This window comes from Aspergillus clavatus, genomic scaffold (genome assembly GCF_000002715.2).
Source record: "Aspergillus clavatus NRRL 1 1099423829805 genomic scaffold, whole genome shotgun sequence".
NCBI lineage: Eukaryota > Fungi > Ascomycota > Eurotiomycetes > Eurotiales > Aspergillaceae > Aspergillus > Aspergillus clavatus.
The window spans coordinates 1,296,574-1,317,757 of record NW_001517094.1 but is presented as its reverse complement, the minus strand read 5'-3'; the positions used below and the strand labels follow the sequence as shown (position 1 = coordinate 1,317,757).

General features: G+C 49.3%; 7 protein-coding genes across 7 annotated transcripts, besides 7 other annotated features; 4 read left to right on the top strand and 3 right to left on the bottom strand.

Annotated features, from left to right (window-relative positions):
- Nucleotides 1-12: part of a microsatellite that runs on past the window's edge.
- Nucleotides 1-12: part of a microsatellite that runs on past the window's edge.
- A 631-nt stretch (nucleotides 13-643) lies between these two features.
- On the bottom strand, nucleotides 644-2,059 carry gpaB (guanine nucleotide-binding protein subunit alpha gpaB; the record flags this gene model as incomplete). Its single annotated transcript, XM_001268964.1, has 6 exons — nucleotides 644-743; nucleotides 801-1,039; nucleotides 1,098-1,227; nucleotides 1,289-1,417; nucleotides 1,504-1,849; nucleotides 1,933-2,059. 6 exons carry the CDS (start codon nucleotides 2,057-2,059, stop codon nucleotides 644-646), a joined length of 1,071 nt encoding a protein of 356 aa, XP_001268965.1.
- Nucleotides 2,060-2,249: 190 nt separating this feature from the next.
- Nucleotides 2,250-2,277: a microsatellite.
- Nucleotides 2,278-2,971: 694 nt separating this feature from the next.
- Nucleotides 2,972-3,008: a microsatellite.
- Nucleotides 2,973-3,008: a microsatellite.
- A 3,373-nt stretch (nucleotides 3,009-6,381) lies between these two features.
- Nucleotides 6,382-8,053, top strand: sakA (mitogen-activated protein kinase HOG1; the record flags this gene model as incomplete). Its single annotated transcript, XM_001268963.1, has 9 exons — nucleotides 6,382-6,437; nucleotides 6,499-6,546; nucleotides 6,651-6,780; nucleotides 6,854-6,897; nucleotides 6,978-7,077; nucleotides 7,134-7,490; nucleotides 7,567-7,645; nucleotides 7,708-7,891; nucleotides 7,954-8,053. The coding sequence occupies 9 exons, from the start codon at nucleotides 6,382-6,384 to the stop codon at nucleotides 8,051-8,053; spliced, it is 1,098 nt and encodes a 365-aa protein (XP_001268964.1).
- A 685-nt stretch (nucleotides 8,054-8,738) lies between these two features.
- Nucleotides 8,739-8,769: a microsatellite.
- Nucleotides 8,770-8,940: 171 nt separating this feature from the next.
- ACLA_022510 (putative Avl9 protein) lies at nucleotides 8,941-12,003 on the top strand (the record flags this gene model as incomplete). The annotated part of the gene is made up of 10 exons (XM_001268962.1): nucleotides 8,941-9,002; nucleotides 9,203-9,307; nucleotides 9,403-9,645; nucleotides 9,760-9,787; nucleotides 9,849-9,912; nucleotides 9,975-10,054; nucleotides 10,105-10,276; nucleotides 10,333-10,373; nucleotides 10,422-10,559; nucleotides 10,618-12,003. The coding sequence occupies 10 exons, from the start codon at nucleotides 8,941-8,943 to the stop codon at nucleotides 12,001-12,003; spliced, it is 2,319 nt and encodes a 772-aa protein (XP_001268963.1).
- Nucleotides 11,894-11,932: a microsatellite.
- Nucleotides 12,004-12,690: 687 nt separating the features above from the next.
- Nucleotides 12,691-15,364, bottom strand: culA (cullin culA; the record flags this gene model as incomplete). Its single annotated transcript, XM_001268961.1, has 6 exons — nucleotides 12,691-12,879; nucleotides 12,939-14,836; nucleotides 14,898-14,968; nucleotides 15,043-15,059; nucleotides 15,159-15,228; nucleotides 15,315-15,364. The coding sequence occupies 6 exons, from the start codon at nucleotides 15,362-15,364 to the stop codon at nucleotides 12,691-12,693; spliced, it is 2,295 nt and encodes a 764-aa protein (XP_001268962.1).
- A 1,131-nt stretch (nucleotides 15,365-16,495) lies between these two features.
- ACLA_022490 (cupin domain-containing protein) lies at nucleotides 16,496-17,126 on the top strand (the record flags this gene model as incomplete). The annotated part of the gene is made up of 2 exons (XM_001268960.1): nucleotides 16,496-17,026; nucleotides 17,115-17,126. 2 exons carry the CDS (start codon nucleotides 16,496-16,498, stop codon nucleotides 17,124-17,126), a joined length of 543 nt encoding a protein of 180 aa, XP_001268961.1.
- A 557-nt stretch (nucleotides 17,127-17,683) lies between these two features.
- ACLA_022480 (phospholipase D regulator) lies at nucleotides 17,684-18,971 on the bottom strand (the record flags this gene model as incomplete). Its single annotated transcript, XM_001268959.1, has 3 exons — nucleotides 17,684-17,708; nucleotides 17,769-18,636; nucleotides 18,701-18,971. The coding sequence occupies 3 exons, from the start codon at nucleotides 18,969-18,971 to the stop codon at nucleotides 17,684-17,686; spliced, it is 1,164 nt and encodes a 387-aa protein (XP_001268960.1).
- A 721-nt stretch (nucleotides 18,972-19,692) lies between these two features.
- On the top strand, nucleotides 19,693-20,652 carry ACLA_022470 (mitochondrial K+-H+ exchange-related family protein; the record flags this gene model as incomplete). The annotated part of the gene is made up of 3 exons (XM_001268958.1): nucleotides 19,693-20,129; nucleotides 20,194-20,249; nucleotides 20,303-20,652. The coding sequence occupies 3 exons, from the start codon at nucleotides 19,693-19,695 to the stop codon at nucleotides 20,650-20,652; spliced, it is 843 nt and encodes a 280-aa protein (XP_001268959.1).
- Nucleotides 20,653-21,184: the final 532 nt, after the last annotated feature.

Sequence of the window (21,184 nt, the reverse complement as noted above, 5' to 3'; positions counted from 1 at the left end):
AAAAAAAAAAAATACTAAGAACATAATAGATAGCTTGGTAGTCAGCGGTAGAGACGAAGAAAAAAAAAAGCGAACCGCCAGAATCATGCATGAGGGATAGAATCAAGGAGCAGAGGAAAATACCATCGAGGATGGAAGGAGATAGGTGGCTCCGAGACAGATCAGAAAGATATCAAAGGCCGTGGCACTTGTCATGCGGAAATCATGCTGAGGCCGCCAACTTTTCAACAGAAGATAATTTGCGGCACTAGATCCTCAAACACAGTCCGAAAAAGCCATGAGTCAAAAGAGAATCAGGACTCGACCGAATGCAGATAGATCGGTTGCCCAATGAAGAATACCTCCTGCAGACTGAAAGAAACACCATGTCGCGAAAAAAAAAAAATTACCCAACACGCTTGACCCAACCCAAGCGCCTGACATAATGAAGTGACACAGACTGCACCGCAACGCCGATGCCTTTCAAACCGAACATAAGAGAGTATCAAGATGGCGAACGAATATAAAGACTGAAAGCGAGGTCATAACCATGAGGAGATCGACAGGGAGAGGGACTCTTGTTCCGGGGAAGACACGTCTTGTCAAGACATGTAACGAGAGTTGCCGAGTGAATAGAATGACCAGAAAGGGGGACAGTAACCGATCATAAGATTCCTGAATCCCGCAAGGCGTTTTGCAGTATTGTTTCCTTAACGGCCGCAAAGACTAAACGGATATTTGTGGTATCGGTCGCTTGGGTAAGGCTAAAATGGAGTCAGACCAAAACACAATGGATTGGATCAGCCAGAGTAAACCCTTACTGTGGATAGAGGTTCAAATGTGCTCGATTGACCTGGTTGAATCGCCATAAAAGGTATTTGGCGGCCCGGTTCACATCATTACCGCCAGAGTAATCGGGGAAGTATTTACTCAAAGGTGAGCGTGGTAACTTCTGGCGAAAGAGATCCACCTTATTCAGAAAAAGGATGATGCTCGTTCGCATGAACCACCGCGAGTTGACCACTGAGTCGAAGAGTACTAAGCTCTCCATCATTCGATTCTTTGGGGGACGGATGTCAACGAGGGCCATAGCTGGGTGACACAGAAATAGAACTTACTTGATTGCTTTCTTCCAGCAGCACTTGGTCATATTCACTCAATGCCACACAAAAAATTATGGAAGTGACGTTCTCAAAGCAATGGATCCACTTCTTTCGCTCGCTGCGTTGACCTCCGACGTCGAACATACTATCGATTGTGTTAGCGGCCCAAGATGCGAAGACATAATGAGATATAAGACGTCTCATACTGTATGCTAAGCTGGCCCATTGTGAAACGTGTCTCGTAGATACCGGTTGTCTTTGTTCGTGCACGGAGCACGTCGGCCACATTCGGAATATAATCAGGGGACGCTATGCGCTTCGCCTCCTCGAAGAAACTATTCATGGGAAACAACCGATAAGCATGGGGGTGTTTTTTTTTCTTTCCAAAAGCAACAGACAAGTGGCAGAATCATGTACTGACTATGGTGCAGAATCCATGAGATAGAACTCATTTTGATGCTCCAAGGCAGTCGATGTGCATGGATCGTTCCAGAGGTATGTGGCCGCATCCCCGACTCGAAGGTCTAGCGGTGTATTTGGATCCGGGTCGATGTTGTATTCTGACAGGAATTCAATGTATTCTCGAACCTTGGAGCTTGTGGGCTCGAGGTTGAATTGGTGATAAGCTCCGATGAGAGCTTTGGTGCAATCCAAAAGGTTTTTGTAGATCGTCAGCCGGTATAAGGCTAACTCCTCCACTGTGTAGCCGTTCTGATGGATGATTTTCATCTGCTTAACAATAGTAGATTTCCCACTCTCTCCAGAACCTATCGCGCAGCAAAAGAAAAGCTCTTGTTAGCTCCCAGGTCGTAAACCATTACCGTCGCATCCGGACGAATTCAGAACTGACCGAGTAATAGAATCTTGCATTCTCTCCGTAGGCGTCTCGAATCCTCCTCTAACTTGCGGTCAATGGCCTGGCTTCTCTTCTTCTGTTCCACATCCCCAGTGCCCTCCGTGCTAAAACACGACCCCATCTTCGCCAGTTTGCGTGTATTATTTCCCAGACAGCGGATGATACTAAACCAGTAGCTGCCAGCCAGCACAGGTGAGCGACATCAACCTATGAGACACTTGAACACCCGAAACCCTCGGGGACAATGATCATGAAACTAGGCGGTCTTGCGCGCACCCCTAAGACTTTGCAGCAAATCGGTTTCCGAGCGGTTTCTTTTTTTCTTTTTTTTTTTTTCTTAGAAGGAAGTGGTCCAGGCAAAGCGAGAGTAACAACGACGGGGTGACGTCCGGCTTTTGCGACCGATGGAGAGCTGATCCAAATCGAGTTGTGCGCAAGGGCGTCGAGTAGGCAAAGTCACGGCGAGCGGTTCCGGTGTTAGGATGAAAGCGCAATAATAAGTTGAGTACGGGCGTAACGAGTGTAAAGTGGTAAGGTTTGGGGAGCGGAAGCGACGACTCGTGACGCAGGCGATGAGACTAGGGAGGTGATGCTTCGGTCGGCGAAGGAGAAATGCAAGCTCCTGTTGCTTTTTCTCCGTGAGCAGATCGATTGGGGATGAGGGGTGACAGGACTCGATTGCGGAGCAAAGACAGGTGTGTGAGAGTGACTGAGCCGACGCTAAAAAGAGTAGTCAAAGTTGATCGGGAGGAGTGGATGAAGCGCGGATCTCAAAGTGAGATCATGTAAGCAATAGGGATCGGGTATGGCGGTCGAGGGCGTCCCTAAGTGAGAGTTGGTTGTGGTAATTGGTACGACAGTGTATTTAATTGTACAAGAAGAGCGACGATAAACGTGTGGATAGGGTTGACTGCGATCTGCCGTCGAGCTTCAAGGTCTGCAGGTACTCCGGAGAAAGGTGATATCTTAGTATGGTGAACACCCGTTGTGGATATTCCCAATCGTCATGTAGGCAGGCTAGAAGTGGAGATGGGAGAGAGAGAGAAAGAGAGAGAGAGAGAGAGAGAGAGGAGCCTGAGGTGTGACTTTGGGGGAGTTGAGTGGGTATTATTGGTAAAACGTGGACGGGCAAAGCTTACTACGCTTCACACTTACAGTTTGCACTGCTGTCATTATTTTAGGAGAAGGGCAAAAGAAAAGAACACTAAGATAATTATGGCTGTGCAGGTGTAATTGAGAGTGAGGCAGTATGATTTAATAATACTTCGAGCATCTCGGGTAGTAGGGATAGTGAGGATAGATCCGGATAATCGAAGGTATTGGAGGTGATAGCTACAGAAGTACCGCTTCTGTAACTGCCTGCCTAGATAGCCGAGTAGCTACCTCATATCCCTGTCCTCTGCACGGAGGCGGTTGGGTAGTCATACAAAGGATCAGACAATTTGAGATATCAAATACCTCCACTTGACCACTCTAGGAACTTGCTAGATACTCCGTAGTAAGCAGTAACATAGCCTAGCAACAATTGAGTTCCGGGAGTGATCTCTGTTGAGGACGAGGATAACCTGTCATACGGACAGAACCGTTTACCTAAGGCAGCAAGGCATCTATCTCAGTATTGTTGGCCTGTAGCTGGGAGCTGTAGCTGACTAGCTGTAGCCTGTAGAGAACCGATCACCGACTACGGATACTGTACACCTTTATGGGCCAACTAACTAACCGCCATGCCGGCGGAAAGGAGCAGGTCAGGCTTATTTTTCCAGGGTTCGTAACTTCGTATCCCATCAAAATGTGATCAAAACTCGCCCTTTTTTGGGGCCCCCTTGGCTTGTGCTCTTGACTCTTGACTCTTGAGCCTCTTCGTCGTTTGTCAGAGATAACGGTTCAGCGGTTATACTTTGTGTTCAACGGTCCAACATACATTTGTACGTGGTATCTATCTACTAATTGTTAGATCGATATCTAACGATCACAGCCGGATAAGAGTCAACCTAGTAATGTCCGTCCTCTAATGTGTTACTCAAGACCGCGATATTACTCGTGCTTCTTCGTGTTTTATGTGATCACTTGACGCCGAGTCTTGCCGTATGTTACCGTACTACCTGTGTAAGCCTGATACACAGCCACCCAGGTGGTCGTCTTTTGGTACAGGACCTTTCATTCGCAAGGCACAATCGACGGAGTACTATTCCAGGGAGCATTCCGAGGCTGAGGCTATGTCTTGATGACTCCCGATTGGCAAGTGGAAGCCTGGGAATGCATGTAATACTGTTTGATGAGAAGATTTGTAGATTTTGATCTGTATTGTTCTGTGTAGTCAAAGGAAGCTGTCTCAAAGCTCAAAGAAACTGGTGATAGTCAGGGGGATGGTGTGGTTTTCTTTGATAATTGCGATGCGCAAAGCAGTTCAGATGATCTGGACTTTGTCAAATCTTATCAAAGTCTCGAGGTGGTTTGTATACTGCTGCGTTGTACAGAACGGGCAATATATCTCTCCCTGCCACATGTCCGTTGATCGATCCTTCAGGTTGGACATTCGCTTTCGGTGCAACCACATACACATACACACACGGGGAGCAGATATCACCACAGGCAAAAGTACAGGGAGAATGTCAATTCCTCTTTGAAAAGGGGGTGGACGAGAAGACACGGCGTGTTATTATAATTAGTAGATACCCTCAGATCTTTTGAGTCCTTGATTGATGTATCATCTTGGTCCTCAACTCCTTTGTCTGCAGAAAGGAGCAGCTATCCGTAGTTCTGTTCTCTAGTGGATTGGTATACGCTACCAATTTACCTATCAAAATAGCCAGCGTCTGAAGGGATGTGATAGAGAAGAGGGGTCGTACTACTAGGTCCTAACTATCTCCTACCAAAGTCGTCCATAAGGCGTAAGGGGCACGACGGTGGACTGGATCCTATATTGCCTAGACCAGAGCTTATTGATTTGGACAGGAAGATAGGGAGGGGAGGGTATCCAACTACTATCTAGGTGAATACGATGCTTTAGATAGATAGCTACAGATGTGAGATTTTGTCTTCTATTCTTCCTTCCTTGCTGCCCCAATATTGGCTCCCTCGGTTCCTGGGGTGTTTTCCCCCCTCCACCTCAGGGTCGATGGAAGTTGGAACTGGTTAGGAAAGTAAGAACCGGATGTGCCCCACAATGACGATGACGACATCTATCACCGACCGATGTTCCGATTTGAAGCCTCAGAAAACGCCAGAACCAGATTTCCCGATTTCCGGATTCCCAAACCCCAATAATAAGTGATGAGACTTAATATGAGAGTGTCTTATTGCAGCCTGCATCCTTCCTGTCATCGCTTGTAGGTATCAGGCAATGGGGGGGGTATCTTGCTGTTCTTGCTGTCGAGTGTCGAGATATCCCAGAGTCATGACTGCTCTCTCCGTCCTCATCTCGTCTAAGTTCTATGTAGATAGGAATTGTTCTGAATAAGATATATTTTTCTCTACTACTACTTAGACTACTACTATTTCTTCCAGGGGAAGGGGAATGATACACGCAATGAATGTGCCCCTCTTGTGTGCCGCCAAGGATGTATTTTTCCAGGCCACCAATATGGCTTCTTTCTTTTTGCAACACTCTTGGAAGAGTTTGGAACCCTCTTCCAACCAATGGGTCGTTGTGTCAGAATTTGAGGTCTAGAAGACCTGCTTCTTGTGTGGTGACCGAGGACAAATAATCCTACCTATAGACTGGACTACTATCAATTTTTTTTTTTTTTCTTTCTCTCTTCCCGCTCGCAGTTTCGTCGCGGACGTCATCGTCCTTGTTTCTGGATTTTTCTCGCGGGACTCGAACTGAACGGACCAGCCAAACAACGCCAGTCACAGGCTACAGCAACGCAGCAGACGCAACAGGGCCTCGCTTCCCCACATCTGCTGGGCGCCACTTGCTAAAGTCGACTTGCTCAGTGGTGTCTGGTAGTGACTGGTAAGGTGGTAAGTGGTAACTAGATGGTTAGGTGGTTTAGTGAACAATAATAATAACTAGATATCTAGTAGGATCTAGAGAGTAGTATCGAGAGGACTAAATCCTACTATCTATCTAGTTCTCCTACTTACCACGGCTGCTGCCAGCCCCTCTCTCTACGTCCTATTCCTCTATTCCTACCCACAGACCCAGAACAACTACCTACGTAGTTACGACAACTACTGCTTCCATCAAAAAACACCTTTGTATTTTCTTCCTCCTTCAACACTCCCACCCATTTTTTTGTCCTCCCACCACCCCTTCCTCTTATCGGCTCGATTCACTCGTTATCCCTCTCTTATTCTTTTGAGATTGCACCGAGCCTGCAAATCCTCCATTCGAAAAGAAAGACTGCAGCCGCAGAGGAAGAAAAGTCAGACCGGTTATCTTTTTCCCACCGCCCCCCCAAAAGGCGTCATATATTACGTCCCTCACAATAATCCAAAATGGCGGAGTTCGTGCGTGCCCAGATCTTCGGCACCACCTTTGAGATCACCAGCAGGTACTGTGCCTCGCGATGGCTGAATCGAAAATACCGGACAAGTTCTCTGATGATTTTGCAGATACACAGACCTGCAGCCCGTGGGAATGGGGGCCTTTGGCCTGGTCTGGTATGCCATACCCCTCCTTTATCTTGGATCTGCGGCAAAGCGCTCCGAATTTGCCTCATTCAGGATCCTGCAAGCTGACAATCGCCGTCTACGAATTCCAATAGTTCTGCGAGAGATCAATTGACAGGACAGCCCGTGGCTGTCAAGAAGATTATGAAGCCCTTCAGCACCCCCGTTTTGTCCAAGAGAACATACCGCGAACTTAAGCTGCTGAAGCATTTACGACATGAAAATGTGTGTGCAATTTCTCTCCCTGCCCCGCAAATCACACACCTTTGCGCACGTTCGCAATCTAACATTCTGGCAGATCATTAGTTTGAGCGACATCTTCATTTCGCCGCTCGAGGACATGTAAGCTGCGGGCCTTCCCCCCCAACCCCGCAAAAAGCTCGCAACGAGCTTGTGAGTCGGCAGCTCTGATGGATCCTTAGCTACTTTGTCACCGAACTTCTTGGAACCGACCTTCACAGACTTTTGACTTCGAGACCGTTGGAAAAGCAATTCATTCAGTACTTCTTATACCAGATTCTGGTGCGCCTTCATGATTGTTCCTTTGTGAATGGCATTGGGTTGCTAACCAACTACAGCGGGGATTGAAATATGTCCACTCGGCCGGTGTCGTCCACCGTGACCTCAAACCCAGCAACATCCTTATCAACGAAAATTGCGATTTGAAAATTTGCGACTTCGGCCTTGCCCGTATCCAGGATCCTCAGATGACCGGCTATGTCTCGACACGATACTACCGCGCTCCGGAAATCATGTTGACATGGCAAAAATATGACGTGGAGGTAGACATCTGGAGCACCGGTTGTATCTTCGCCGAGATGCTCGAGGGAAAGCCCCTGTTCCCCGGAAAGGACCACGTCAATCAGTTTTCCATCATCACCGAGCTCCTCGGGACTCCCCCCGATGATGTGATTCAGACTATCTGCAGCGAAAATGTGAGTAGCCTCCGACTATGACATCACTGGTTTGGATCTTTGTACAGCCCTTTGCTAATTCGGTGGGTTTCGCTAGACTCTGCGGTTCGTCAAGTCACTGCCTAAGCGTGAACGCCAGCCTCTTGCGAACAAGTTCAAGAACGCCGACCCTGACGGTATGTATACCATTGCTTCGGACAGGAGATGTCTCCCTGGACCAGTGCTGATGACTGCATAGCGGTTGATCTTTTGGAGCGCATGCTCGTTTTCGACCCCAAGAAGAGAATCCGTGCCACAGAAGCACTTGCGCACGAATACCTTTCTCCCTACCACGATCCCACCGATGAGCCCGAGGCGGAAGAGAAGTTCGATTGGTCATTCAACGACGCCGACCTCCCCGTCGATACCTGGAAAATCATGATGTAAGGCTATCTTTCTCTGGAACGGATATTCTCTGGTGGAAAATCTAACTCCGGACGCATAGGTACTCGGAGATCCTCGACTTCCACAACATCGACCAAGGCAACGATGCCAGCCAGGCCCTTGCCGAAGGCTTGGGACAAGGCCAGCAGAACTTCGCCTGAAATCCAGGTCATGGGACATCTGCAAGATGAAGCGCAGATGAATTTGTTTAATGAGACGATTTTCTTTTTTTGACTTCTTCTGTGCTTTGTAGACGGAGGATGAAGATCACGATTTTGTCTGTGCGCTTTGAGACTTCCCCAGCGTCCCCTTTTCTTACTTTCTTGTTCTTGTTTTCCCACCCCCTTTTGTTGTAGCAGGCGTATGTATACGGCCTGCCTTTGAACCATGAAACTGTTCCATCCTGGCGTCGTTAGAGTCGGAGGTTGCGGAGGACCCAGTCTATCTATTCTTACCTCTTAGTGATGTCTGTAATACAGAGCCGTCCCGTTGTCTTTTTCCTTATCTATACATATACACACATATCAAGTTTCGATTTGGATACTCGGCTTGAAGGGCATTTCCATATTTTCAACTATCGTGTAGTGGGGTTATCACAGCTGGCCCCAGGATATTTCCTATCATTCATTCTATCGTGAGACGCATTATTCCTGCTGCCATGAAGCGTTGTGCAGAGGCCTCTGACGTATGCTGCGGATTACCCCAGAGCCGCCCGCCGCGGGGCCAAAAAATCAACATCGCAATCACCGCCGTCCGCTGTCACCGCCCGCAGACTGTGATTCGCTTCCCCTGGCTTGAAGATCGTTAGAAGCTAAGGTATCATATTCAAAGCTCAAGCTGCGGTGGAAAGGAAAAAGGAAAAAAAAAAAAAAAAAAAGCGGCTCGAGTGTCTCCCGCACCCCTTATCATCATTGCCCTCGAATACACGTGGGACGGCGCAAACCCATCTTTTTCCCTTCATCCTGAAAAAGGACACTGACTTGGGACGTATCAACACTGCGGTCCCCCGTTTGGTTTAATTCGGAACCCCCCCCTGTTTTGCATTGCAATGTCTCATATGCAAGGTCGCCAAGCGCCTATTGTGATGGTGATTGATTTTCACCATGCAAGGTGAGTTCTTTTCTGAAGGAGTGAGCTGTGTTTTTACGGTGGAAATCCTCACCAGCGGAGAGAGCATGAGAGCAATGAGAGATGCGGCGGTTAAGATAACATGTCAACCGGACTCGATATCACCGATTTGTTCCTCGCAACCCCCACTGCCCTCGACGTGCAAGCATCAATGGCTAACCGTATCTATTAACCCCATCTAGAGGCCCAGAAATCGAACTATGCATTGGAGAAGATGGCACTGATATTGCGACCGAGAATGACTGGTCGCTCTTACCATTCATGGCGCTATCAGATGGAGCGCATGCGTATGGAGCAATTCCTCCCCCATCACATCTCCCCACCCCAGCGATAAAGAGGAACCGTGCGATTGATACGATGTCATTTTATGTTGGCCTACCAGATCTACCGAGGAGTTCTCCTACTTCACCCTCCGCAAGAAGGAGACCGCGACGGAGCCCGCAACCTCGCTCTTCGGCATCGCCTGTTCCCGCCAGATCGACTCGAACCTGCTCCTGAACCGCCCTTCGGACGTTACCAGGTCCACCGTACAAAAGGCCGTCGTCGTGATAACGGATACACCGCAGACTGTGGGGCAGTTGAGGGAGAAGCTCTCCGTGGTGACCTCCGCTTGGTTTGCGCAGCGGTAGGTTGGACCATTTATCTGTCCTCCTTTTATGGAGGGACTGTCGATTGTCGACTGTCGGAATTTCAAAGCTGGGATTGATGGATGGTGGCTGACTGCATCTGGCGCAAACAGGGATTTCTCCGACACTGATATCTTGAAGGTTGGCTTGCTCCGGCGCTGTTCTATTTGCGAGTGCAAGCTTTGCTGATGCAGAGGCTTAGAAATTCCGTGAAGGCCTGATCATCAGTTGGGAGCAAAATGAAGCATCGAAAGATCAGAATCTCGGTATATCCATACATATCACTTATGTTGATCGGTCAGGAGACGTCGCTAACACCCTCTCATAGGACTTTCTCTGCGAGAGATGATTCACGAGTTCAAGTATCAGACTCTCGTCCTGTTCAAAGCTCTGCTTCTACAACCAAAGGTATGTGTGGGTTCATGCCTATTTGTGTAACATACGCCTGACGTATCTAGATGCTCTTCTTTGGCTCGCGATGCGAGCGGTTATGCATGATCCAGTTTTCACTGATCTCGCTGATACCGGGGCTCATCAATAGCCTCCAGGATTGTGCCGATCCGTCAGCCGACAGCTATGAGCAGACCGTGAAGAAACCCACGTCTCTGAAAACGAGTGATAGAGCATCATGTATGGAAACTCAGGCTCCTTTTAAGTGACCGAGCAATGAAGCTAACCGATAGCAGTGTTAGCATATATGGGATTGCCATTGCAGATTTTTGGAAAGGTTCACAGTCCCGACGCATCTCATTGTATTTCTCTGACCTTCATCCAGGGGAGTATGTTTGGCCCTTACACGCCGCTCCAGCAGCTGGATCTGCTGGCGGATTATGGGACTAAGTCGTATGTTGTTGGTTCTACGAATTCGCTTCTCCTCCAGCAGAAGGATCGTTATAGCGATATTTTAATTAATGTAAGTGGAGCATTTCTTCTGTCTACGCCAATTTGTGTTGCTGAAATTGAAATACTAGCTCGACGAGGACACCATTAACATCTCGTCACCTTCTCTTCGAAATGCATTGATACTCTCCGCTGCCGACAGACGCTGGATTGACCTCCTCACTCAGATCATAAACGATACTTGGGATGAAGCGCATCCCCAGCGGCCCAAGGATCACGGGTACATGGGCTCGGAAGAATTTATCAGGCTCCAGTTCGAGGAGTACCTACTTGCGCTGCTCGCGTGTATGAAGTACCACGAAGAATTGCAACCCTTCAACAATGGCGAACCAGGCCGGAGGAGCAGAGCGCAGCTGGAGGCGTACAATATCGAAGGGGACCCGGCCCTGGAATTCAATCCGGAGTTCCTGACACAGTGGCAGACCACCTCCAACTATGCACTATTCAAGCGGCTGACATCCGACGCGCTCTTATTCTCAATCGCTGAACCCCGTCACCCCTGCGCCGGCGGCCTGACCATCGAGGATGTCCAGCGACGATTGTCGCAACAGGTTGCCGAACTCCACCTCGACGAACGGGTCCGCGAAGGCCGGGAGGCGCTGAACAGACACCTAAGCACAGGCCAGAAGAAGGTGAGCGCCGCCTTCAACAGCTTCTGGGCTGACATCGAATCGATGCGCGAAGCCCAACGCAAGCGCAACGAAGAAAAAGCGCTCCAATCGCAACGCTCCTCCCTGGACAACAGCACCGTCAGCTCCCCGCCCCTCCCTGCCTCGGACACAGCATCCGTCAACTCGACCACAACAAGCTCGTGGTTCGGCGCCCGCAAGGCCCCCACCGTCGACATCGCGCAGGCGCAGGCCTCCGTGAACGCAGTGAGCCAGAAGGCCGGCGCATACCTCAGCTCCTGGGGCTCGTGGGCCAGCGAAAAACGCAAGGAGTGGCAGGAGAAGAAAGCCACGACCCCCTCCTCGCCCTCCTCAACCACCTCCCCGACCCTCAAGACCATCGCCGAAGGGGCGGATGCAGAGCGCGGCCGCCGCCGCTCGTTGCAGCAGTCGCGCCCCAACGAGGACTCCGGCACACTCTCGCGCAGCGGCAGCCGCCGCAAGCGATGGAGCAACATCCTCCTGCGGCGCGAAAGCGGCGACTTCGGCTCCCGCTCCCCGACCCGCCGCGACGACGGCAGCGCCGACAGCAGCGAGCCCGATCTCCCTGCGTTCCCCAAGTCGCCTCTGTCGCGGGAGGCCTCCATCGCCGACAAGGAGTCGAGGGCGAAGCCCGACGATTCTCCTACACCACCCCAACCAGACAAGGAGAACGCCCACACTGTACCATCAATATCCACATCAGCAGCAACATTAGCAACAGAAACAGCAACAGCAGACCCGCACACTCCAAGCCCCGAGCCAACACAAGCAACCACCTCCACACTAGCTGAAACCCCTCAGAACTAAATCATCCCATGATTCCATGATCCCATGAATCTTGGATTTCCGTGACAAGCCTTCTCTGCTAGCGATACACGACCCGAGAGACCTTGGAGAAACAGCGCTTGCGCTTTCTTGCATATAATTTACTTTTTCTTTTCCCCTTTCTTTCTTGTTTTGATACCAGCATAAGATCATAACCCGTGAGATGTAATGGGAGGGATGGGATGTGTATGTCATGCAGTGCGATGTAATGTGGTGGTTTGGATTGGATACCTTTCGAGTCCCCCCTGGTAGTAACTATAGTTTGGAGTAAATACGAGATGTGTTTACGGATTAGACCACACTAACTACGCCGCCAAATCAGACGCATGGACAAGATATATATACCAAGGCATTGTTTCAAGTGTGAGCGCTGAGCCAACGAACCGAAGTCTAAAACAATCTTTCTATCTGATGTTGATCAAGTAGTTTATCATTGGTCATATCAGCGCTATAAAGAGCATCATGTTGTTCCAGTAGTTAGTTGTATGGCCCTGCCAGTGCGAAGAGAAAACCGACTCCCTTGCTGCAAAAAGTGAAGCAGAATGGGGAAAAAAAAAGATTAACAAGGAAATACCGGCGCTAAGATGAGATGTCGAAGCAAGCAAAAAGTAACAAAAAAAGGTAGTAGGGCTGAACTGAAGAGTATAAATAACGAGAAGAGAAACCGCATCACGCAATGTAAGCGATCTCGTCTCCGTCCAATCGCTCTATGTAGTCCTTCTCCATAAGCGCCTCGATGTTCTTCTTGATATCCTGCACCTTTGGAGGGAAGCGTGATTTGACCTGCTGGATGACCTCTTGCACGAGCTGGACGTGTTTCATCTTCTTGCGGGACTTCATGATACGCACGATGGCAGACTAATCAAATGGCAATTAAAAAAACTGTCCCAACAAAAGGTTGGGGATAAAAAACATACCTGAAGGAGCAACTTTCTGTCTTCTTCTATCGTCTTGTGGGTGTCATCTGTCTCAACCTTCTGCTCCGACTTGATCTGGATGTTCAGGTTGACCTTGATCTTCTTGTTCTTGAAGTTGTAATTCAGAGAGAATGAGGCTCCAGGTCCCGGTTTGGCCCCTTCTGGGCTTGGCAGGAGCACCTTGGCTTTCAAAAGGATGGCCAGATTAGGGTCGAGGATTTCGGGAGCAAGACTGGTGGCGTTTTGGATGTCGGAGTAGGATAGGGTGTCCTGTTCATTGAAGAGCACGAGGATGCCCATTTGAAACGTTGACACCTGGAATGTGTATGGAACCTTGGTGTTTTTGATGTAGTTTGCCTTGACCTCGCCCTTGCAGAGCTGCCAGAGCCAGGTCAGCTTCCGACCGTTGTGTTTGTCATAGTAGAAGCTCTGGAATCGCTCGTAGGTCTTGACAATTTCAGGCGGTGCTGAAAAGCCGGTCGTAGGCGGGTTGAGTGGCCAGAAACCTGTCCCCAGGATCTGGAAGTGTGCATCCACTTGCTTCTTCCGGTCATCATCATCTAGGACCTTCTCCTGCCAATCCTTGTAGCTGGCATTAAGATCTTTCGAGATCTGGATATCCTGGAACATGCGTTGCAGTTTGTTGGTGTACTCGAAACCACAGGCTTCTTTCAGTTTGCTGATCATGCTGGTCTCCGCATCATCAGAAACCGAGCTGACATGTACTAGACGCTTGGCCAGCATCTTGGAATAGAATTTTTGGAATACGTCCTTGTCTTCGATATATTTGAAGACGGTCATAATCTGTACCAACATCTCTTCCAGCTCCGACTCCTCCGCAGCCTTCGAGCCTTTCTTCAAGAGAGAATCGGTATATCGAGCCAGCAGCTCAGGCGACTTGGTCGAGCTGGACTTGCACACCTTGTTGCGATTGACAAATTCGCGACAAGCGTTATCCAAGGACCTCACAAACTCAGACTCGCCGTTGAAGGCCTCGTTGACGAGATTCTGATACCTAGTGTGCACTTGCAAGAGGGCATCCACGTACATCTTGGGCTCGAACGCTTCGCCTTCCGCAGCGACCTTTTCGACAGCAGCCAAACCCGCTTTTCGGACATGGGTCTCGAATTTCGCCCGCAAGGGATCCAGACCGTCTTGGATCCGTGACAACAGTCGGTACATCCGTGCCAGGTCATCTTGACGCTCATTGTCGAGCAGAACTTGGAATTCGTCCCGAAGAAGTTCCGAGTGTGTCTTGACGAGCACATCCAGACAGGTCTCGGTGAGGTGCTTGGTGATATCAGGGTGCAAATACAGGCCCACCCGAGCCTTCTCCTCATCGAGACGAGCCTCTGCCTTCTTCATATACTCAACCACGCTATTCTCCGCCACAAACTGCCGTGACTCGTTCTCGTAATAGACTTTGGTCGCCGCGATGAAAGGTTTTTCGAAGTAGATCCGATAGACCTCGAGCGTGGACTTGGTGCTATCGTTCTCATCCAAGCCAAGGGAGACGAATGAATCCACAATATTCTTGATCTGCGACTGCTCAATGGTTTCGCCGTTTCTTTGTTTCTCGATCAGATTGAGTACTGCGTCCATGACCTTCTCATGAACCTTCATGAAGAAGTCGTCCTTCCATTTGACGAGATGCAAGGTGTACACATCGTATACGTTCTTTTTGCCCTCGTCAATCTCCCTCTTAACCCAGTGACGGTTCAGGTAGCGGAACAGATGGTTGACATATTTGGCGGCAGTTGTGTATCGAAGCCATTCGCGAATGTAGAAGCCCAGCAAAGCTTCTTCGCTGTGGCTTTCGGACTCGGTGTAGACGGCCTCGAGATGTCGTGATAGGTACTCGCCCAATAATTTGTATAGTTCCTCTCCCAGTAGATGCGCTGAAACAGCGGAGTTAGCATTTCCCTAGCCGAAGCCAACTCGATAGATACAATGACAAACCTCCGCGGTGCGACGATAACCCCTGACCATTACTGACTGCCTTTTGGGATGTGCAGAAGTTGTGGACCGCGCTTCACTCCGATGTTAGTCAGGTCAGATATACCAGTCTGCAAGACGTTTTCGCGAACAAATGGGGACGACATACGTATACAGGGCCATGTACTACAAGAGCAGAAGAACAAATGTCAGCAGTGTTGCACAGATGTGGCTCGCTCTCACACGTTGCGAGACTACTAGAGAGGCACAGGGGCAAAGACGTACAGTTTTCATATCCACACCCTCCTCCAGCTTCAGCATAACGCTGTCGATACCCTTCTCGAGGAAGCCCCATCTGCACAGATTAGCCTCGCTCCCAAGTCAACGCAACTTCGAGTCCTTTCAAGCGGCGAGATTCAAGACATCGGGCGAATGACTCACGTGTCGTTCACATCATCCTTGAGGGGTGTTTGAGGCATAAGAGGCGCCATAATGATAGCGAATTTTGATAGTCGAGAAAGGGCCGCCCTGGAATGATGAGACGGTCAGCGTTGGCCTGATCAATGCTAAAACGCCGACCAAAAGCGACGTCTATGATTAAATATCCAGAATAGAGACTCGAGTCAAACAGATATATAGTGAATGAATAGTGGACTCACTTCGATATCCAAATGATATAATTCAAAACCCCGAGACGAGGACAAACTGACAACGGCAGCGAGTCAGAGCGCCGGAGGCAATGCCTTGGGAAGCGGCGCACGAGGCGGACAAACAAGGGAGATGCGGATAAACAAGATAGAAAGATCAAATGTGAGCCAAAGGACTTGACTCGAAAACACTTGGCAGGAAAATCAAGTGCAAGGACCCAAGACACAAAGGAGGAAACACGCGACTAAAGACCGAGAAAGAGTAATGAGGGCGTGGCGTTGGGCGGTGGTGGAGAGTTGCGGGCGGCGGGATGATGATGGGATGTTAGTGGTAGGCGGTGAGGGAGATGAACAGTTAGCTGCCTGGCAGGCCACGACAGGCAGACAGAACAGAACCATAAGGCTGTCTGTCATGAATTCGATGGAGATGAGCATAGTGAACGAAGCTTTGTTAGGCATCAGTAGATTTTGGTGATGTTGATAGAGTGTCGAATACGTGTGGTCACATCTATGGGGAGTGAATCACAAAGCTTGTGAGATCAGGAGTACTTGCTACACTTTCTAGCAGCCCATTCCCCTTTGCTCATAGATATCCCTTAAGCATCTTCTCGAATAAGCATAGATCATGAGTGGCTATTTGTATTCTGATATAATAAGTGCACCTAAACACTCCTCCATCTCTCTCATCTACAACTATCTATCCAGCTCTTCACTGTCCTCAGAAGATGAAGCATTGCGGATTTCCCAGCCGGGATGACGTCACATGTGGCCTCCAGCATCATAAATTCATAACAAACCTTTTGCCATAAGGACGATACAGAGTATCTAGATCTGATATCTGTATTCTCTTTATCTTATCACTTTCTCACTTCTAATAACTTACAGGTTCAACTTCCATACATATCATCCTGCGTTCAGCTAATCATTTTTTCTCTCATCATTAGTAGATCACTCACCTTTTGTCCATATAGTACCATGTCTTTCAAATTGCCATCAGAGATCCAAGTCACCTCGCGTCAAATCCCCCGGTGGAAAAGGATCCCAAACACCTCTATCCAATCCAAACCCCTCATGATATATCACAAGGCGTTTGAAGCAAGTCCGAGCCAGCTCACAGCGCATCTCGAGGAGGTCGGCGAGGTCATCCCGCAGTGGGTCTATGGCATGTATAGCCACACACACTACCACAGCACGACGCACGAAGTCCTGGGAGTCGTTTCTGGGCAGGCTCGTCTGTGTTTTGGTGGGGAAGAGAACCCTGGACGCTTCGAAGCGGATATTGAAAAGGGTGACTTGATCATCGTCCCCGCGGGCGTTGGCCATCGGCAGTTGAATGAGCTAGAGTCTGGCGGGGAATATTTCAAAATGGTCGGGGCGTATCCGAAGCAGAAGTACTGGGATATGTGTTATGGGGAACCGGGAGAAGAAGAGAAGGTCAGGACCATTCAGGAATTGGACTGGTTTCATAAAGATCCTCTGTTTGGACCGGATGGCCCTGTGTTACATGTGTGAAACCCAGAATGCCGTGTCCGAGACGGAACTGCATGAAGGCGTCAGTGTTTACGGACACGTGTGATTGCTTTGTATCTTGTAGATAGACAAATAGAATGAGATAGAGAAGCATCAAGTATGTTACACAGCAAGGCAGGGAGGGATAACGACTGAAGAGCCCAATGAGGTGAGCTTATAGGCTACCGTTGGGGCCGGGGGAGCCCCAGCCCGATCCCCCGTGTTCCAACTCCGGGGACATCCTTCAACTCCACGTTTCCATTCAGAGAATTTGCTTGATACTAACAGCAAAAGAAAACATTCAGCATATGTGGATCAGTCGTTCTTCTGTATACCCGTATTCTTTTATTTTGTTATTGAAACCCACAGTCGTTCTTCGTTTCATGTCCCAGAGGGATAAAGATGTTCGAGGTCGTTCTACGGTAAACAGCTTGACAAAGGAAGTGCAGCAAGGGGGAGCCCGGGGTAGTTCTAGTTCTCATCTGTAAGGTAGCGTGGGAGATCATTTCGTTGCTTTAGCTGGCTGTCAAGACTAGATAAATAATAAAGGTTCATTGATTGTTTAATTGTGGTCATATTATTACATAGACACAAGAAATGGTGTTGAGCAAAGCGAACGCTAGAATACAGAAGCAAAAATTCATTAAGCAAAAGTCATTGGGCAACTCGTTCTACGAGTCTGTTATGGGAAAAGGTCTGTTAGCATATGCATACGGAGAAGAAGGGAAACTCTCCTTACCTGAGAACACTTATAACGAATGTGGTAAGCCAAGCTAATAGAGCAATGAGCAGAACACTGGCAAGAGCTATTTGCCGATTGCAGATCGCATCGTTCTTCTCGGAGATCTCCTGATTAATCTCCGCGCTCGTGCAGGCGCCTTTGACCGTAGACAAGGATTCGAATGCGATACTCAGATTGGCCGAGTCGAACACTATGAAGAATATGTCCAGGAGAATCAACCGCGCCTTCGCTGATGGCGAGCGTAACCCGAGGGGCTTGGCTGTGTATTCATCCCACGTGATGTAGACTAGGTAGACCAAGGCGACAGCGTCCACGATGATTGCCATCAGTGCGGACGGGCCTTGGGGCTGATCGTATCTGTCTGACAGATGCTGAATAGATCCTCCCAGGGCAAGAGCAGTGAGGGAGAAGACCCAGACTGTCAGCCGGAATAGTAAGGGAACCATAGGACTCTTCAATAAAGTGGTGTGGAAGCGCTTGATCCAAATCTCCCTGCGCCGCTTCATTTTCAGCGGATCCTCAGTATCTTCGCTTGGCTCCAGCCGTCCTCGCCATGGCTGTAAGTAGTTGCCGTGATTCTCATTCAACCATTCCGCCGTAACTTGTTTTTCCTCGAGTCCGGGTTCGAGGGGATAGGCGATTGCCTTGGAGAAGGGCCTCCATCGGGATTCGCGACGTGGATCTACCCCAGTTTCTTCGTCGAAGCTTAGTCTTCGACCGACATAGCTATAGTTCGCCCGGGAGGCTGTGTAAGGAGAGTGATTGTGTTGAGCGACCAAAGCGTCATCGGGTTGCGGGGGGAGTAGTCGAGCTGAAGCGGATGCTTCTGCGTCATCGTGCGCATACTCAAGAGAGCGTATCCATGCTATGCGCAGAATAGAGTTAGTCAATTTGAATTGCTATTGTCGAGGGCGCTCATGTCTACGTACGGGGTAATGTTCGCAGACTGTCCCCCAACACCTTCCTAGTCAAATCATCTTCTGCAGTAGAATTTCCTAGAGCTTGCGATGCACCAGCCGATGCGTCTAATGTGCCATTGCGAAGAGGTTCCTCGGTGTGCTTGGTGACCTTCAGTCCATTCGGGAGATGGGGAGCTGGCTGTTCCGAAGCCAGCTTGGATTTCTCAAGATTGCTGTTGCGCTCGAGGGCAGGCCCATGTTCTAGAGGCTGCTGTCCAGAATTGCGCACATCCTTTGCCATTGCCCTTCCTTCACTTCAGCGATTGTCTCAAGTGAGGTTGGGCTCTCGGAGGTTGCGGGAAGACGATGGATCCAGTCCGCATCGCCTCCGGAACCCTCGTGTAAAAGGAGGTGCAGTACCAAGACCGAAAAACTGCGTCTAGGTTGTTTAAGTATGTTGAAACGAAGAAGCAGAAAAAAATGGAAATAAAAATAAAATAAAAGAGAGATCGAAAGTTAGATAGCCAAAGGTCATGAGCCCATAATAAGAATACCAAGTAAAAGAGGCTGGGGGACCTAGCCCGACAACTGGCGGCGCTTGTTGTTGGTTCCGAATAATCGATGAGACGATTCTTATTATCGTTGATTGTCGACGAAGTTCCAGGCTGCGTCTGCAACCGAGTGCGGAATGACGTCTCCCGCAAATAGTATTATTATGGATACGCACACCAGCTCTCAACAAGCTTAACAAGGTCGGGTCCACGTTCAGCTGCGATCATCTTTTCGCCACAGGAATGCAGAATTAAAAAGCATCGTCGAGGAGGCACTGACAAGGAGAAGAAAGACAAAAAAGCAAGAGAAAGGCATGCTACCTCCGCAGGCTCCCTTCAATCGATCGTTTTGTCAAGCCAATCGATAATCGATCTGACTCCCCTGACTGCGCCCAATCCCTACTCAGCCACACTCATCGAAGTCCGTTGGAGATAATTTGACCGAATTCGGCATTCAGTGATCCCATCGCTATGCGGCTTTTCGTCGTTCCCATCTCGACCAGACGGGCGCTGATCTATGCTCGGCCGCTTAGCAAGGATCTTTCTAAGGAGCTCTCGGTAATTGATCGCGTCACGACCAAAGCCGCAGAAGTATGGGCAAAATGGGAGGAAGCCGATAAAGGCTGGAAGAAACACCTGGTGACATGGGGCAATCGAGTCCAGCAGCGGATTCCGTTCGAAGAATGGGCGCTGAAAAGCATACCGTCTCTCAAGGCGCAAAGACGACTCGACCAGTCGTCGGAGACGAAGAAAGTCGATGTCTTATTCCCCGGTAATGCGATCAAGGCCGAGAAGCTTCGGTCCATCCTCTGGAAACTGGCGACAGAGCGACAAGAGTTGCACCGTAAGAGGATGTGGTGGAGCTTGATGGCGACTCCCTTCACTGCACCAGTCGCGCTAATTCCAGTGTATGCATTTATCCCTGCCTGATCATGCATTGCCCATCGCTTGGTTGCTAACCTTTCCCTCAAGAATACCTAACATTCCCTTTTTCTATCTTGCGTACCGAGGTTGGTCGCATTGGCGAGGTCAGCTCATCCTCCATAGAATCGCATTCGTCCCAAATACTGACACACCGAAGCATTGAATGGCTCTAAACATCTAGAATACCTTTTGAAGAAAGACCTTCTCAACCCTGTCTCATTCCCAGGTCTAGAGCAACTCTACGCAAAACGCGTAGCTCGTGCTCTGGGAAACGATGGCTTGGAAAAGGCCGCTTCCAGTATGGTGGAAGAAGTGGAGAAAAACGAAGACAGGCTATTGCTTGATATGGCCGATGCTAAGAAATTGGCATCAATCCTCGATGCACCCGAGCTTGCGCTTGAAGCGGAACGAGCAATCTATCAGGTCGACGAGAGCTTGAAGACGCAGAATCAAGCTGCTGCAGAAGCCGCAGAAAGTTCTACTGCGTCCAAGGACAAGAAGACTTGAGACGAATCACCCTGTCCTCAAGGGGAACGGAGCAAGTCCAAGGGCAGGAGTGCTCCCTACTCATTAATGAAGGAAGGGCATGCTTCTTGGATTCGATATAAATGCAACTACGAACCTCCTAAACACGAAGAGATGGACCATATGGGAGAAGCGTATGAATGAGCGATGAGGATCAGAAAGATTGTATACTAGGCTACTCCTCATAAAATATCGATGAGCATCTATTACATCAATAAAACTCTCTTCTCCGAATAGCATCGTTTATCTACCCGATAAGAAGGACGGCTCTGCTGGGATCAGTTCGAACTTCGAACAAGGGGATTAGAGAGACCAGCTCGTGTGGATGTATGGTATTGTCCGATACCCCAATCAATAATACATCAGATACCAATACCATGCTCTATGAGACTGTGTTACCCCTGACGGAATGACCTTTTTTCCGGATGCCTCCATCGGAGCCACTGCGGGATGGCCAAATTGGGTAACGGCGAGCCATCATCATCATCATTAGTCAGGTCTCCGAGCGACCCCA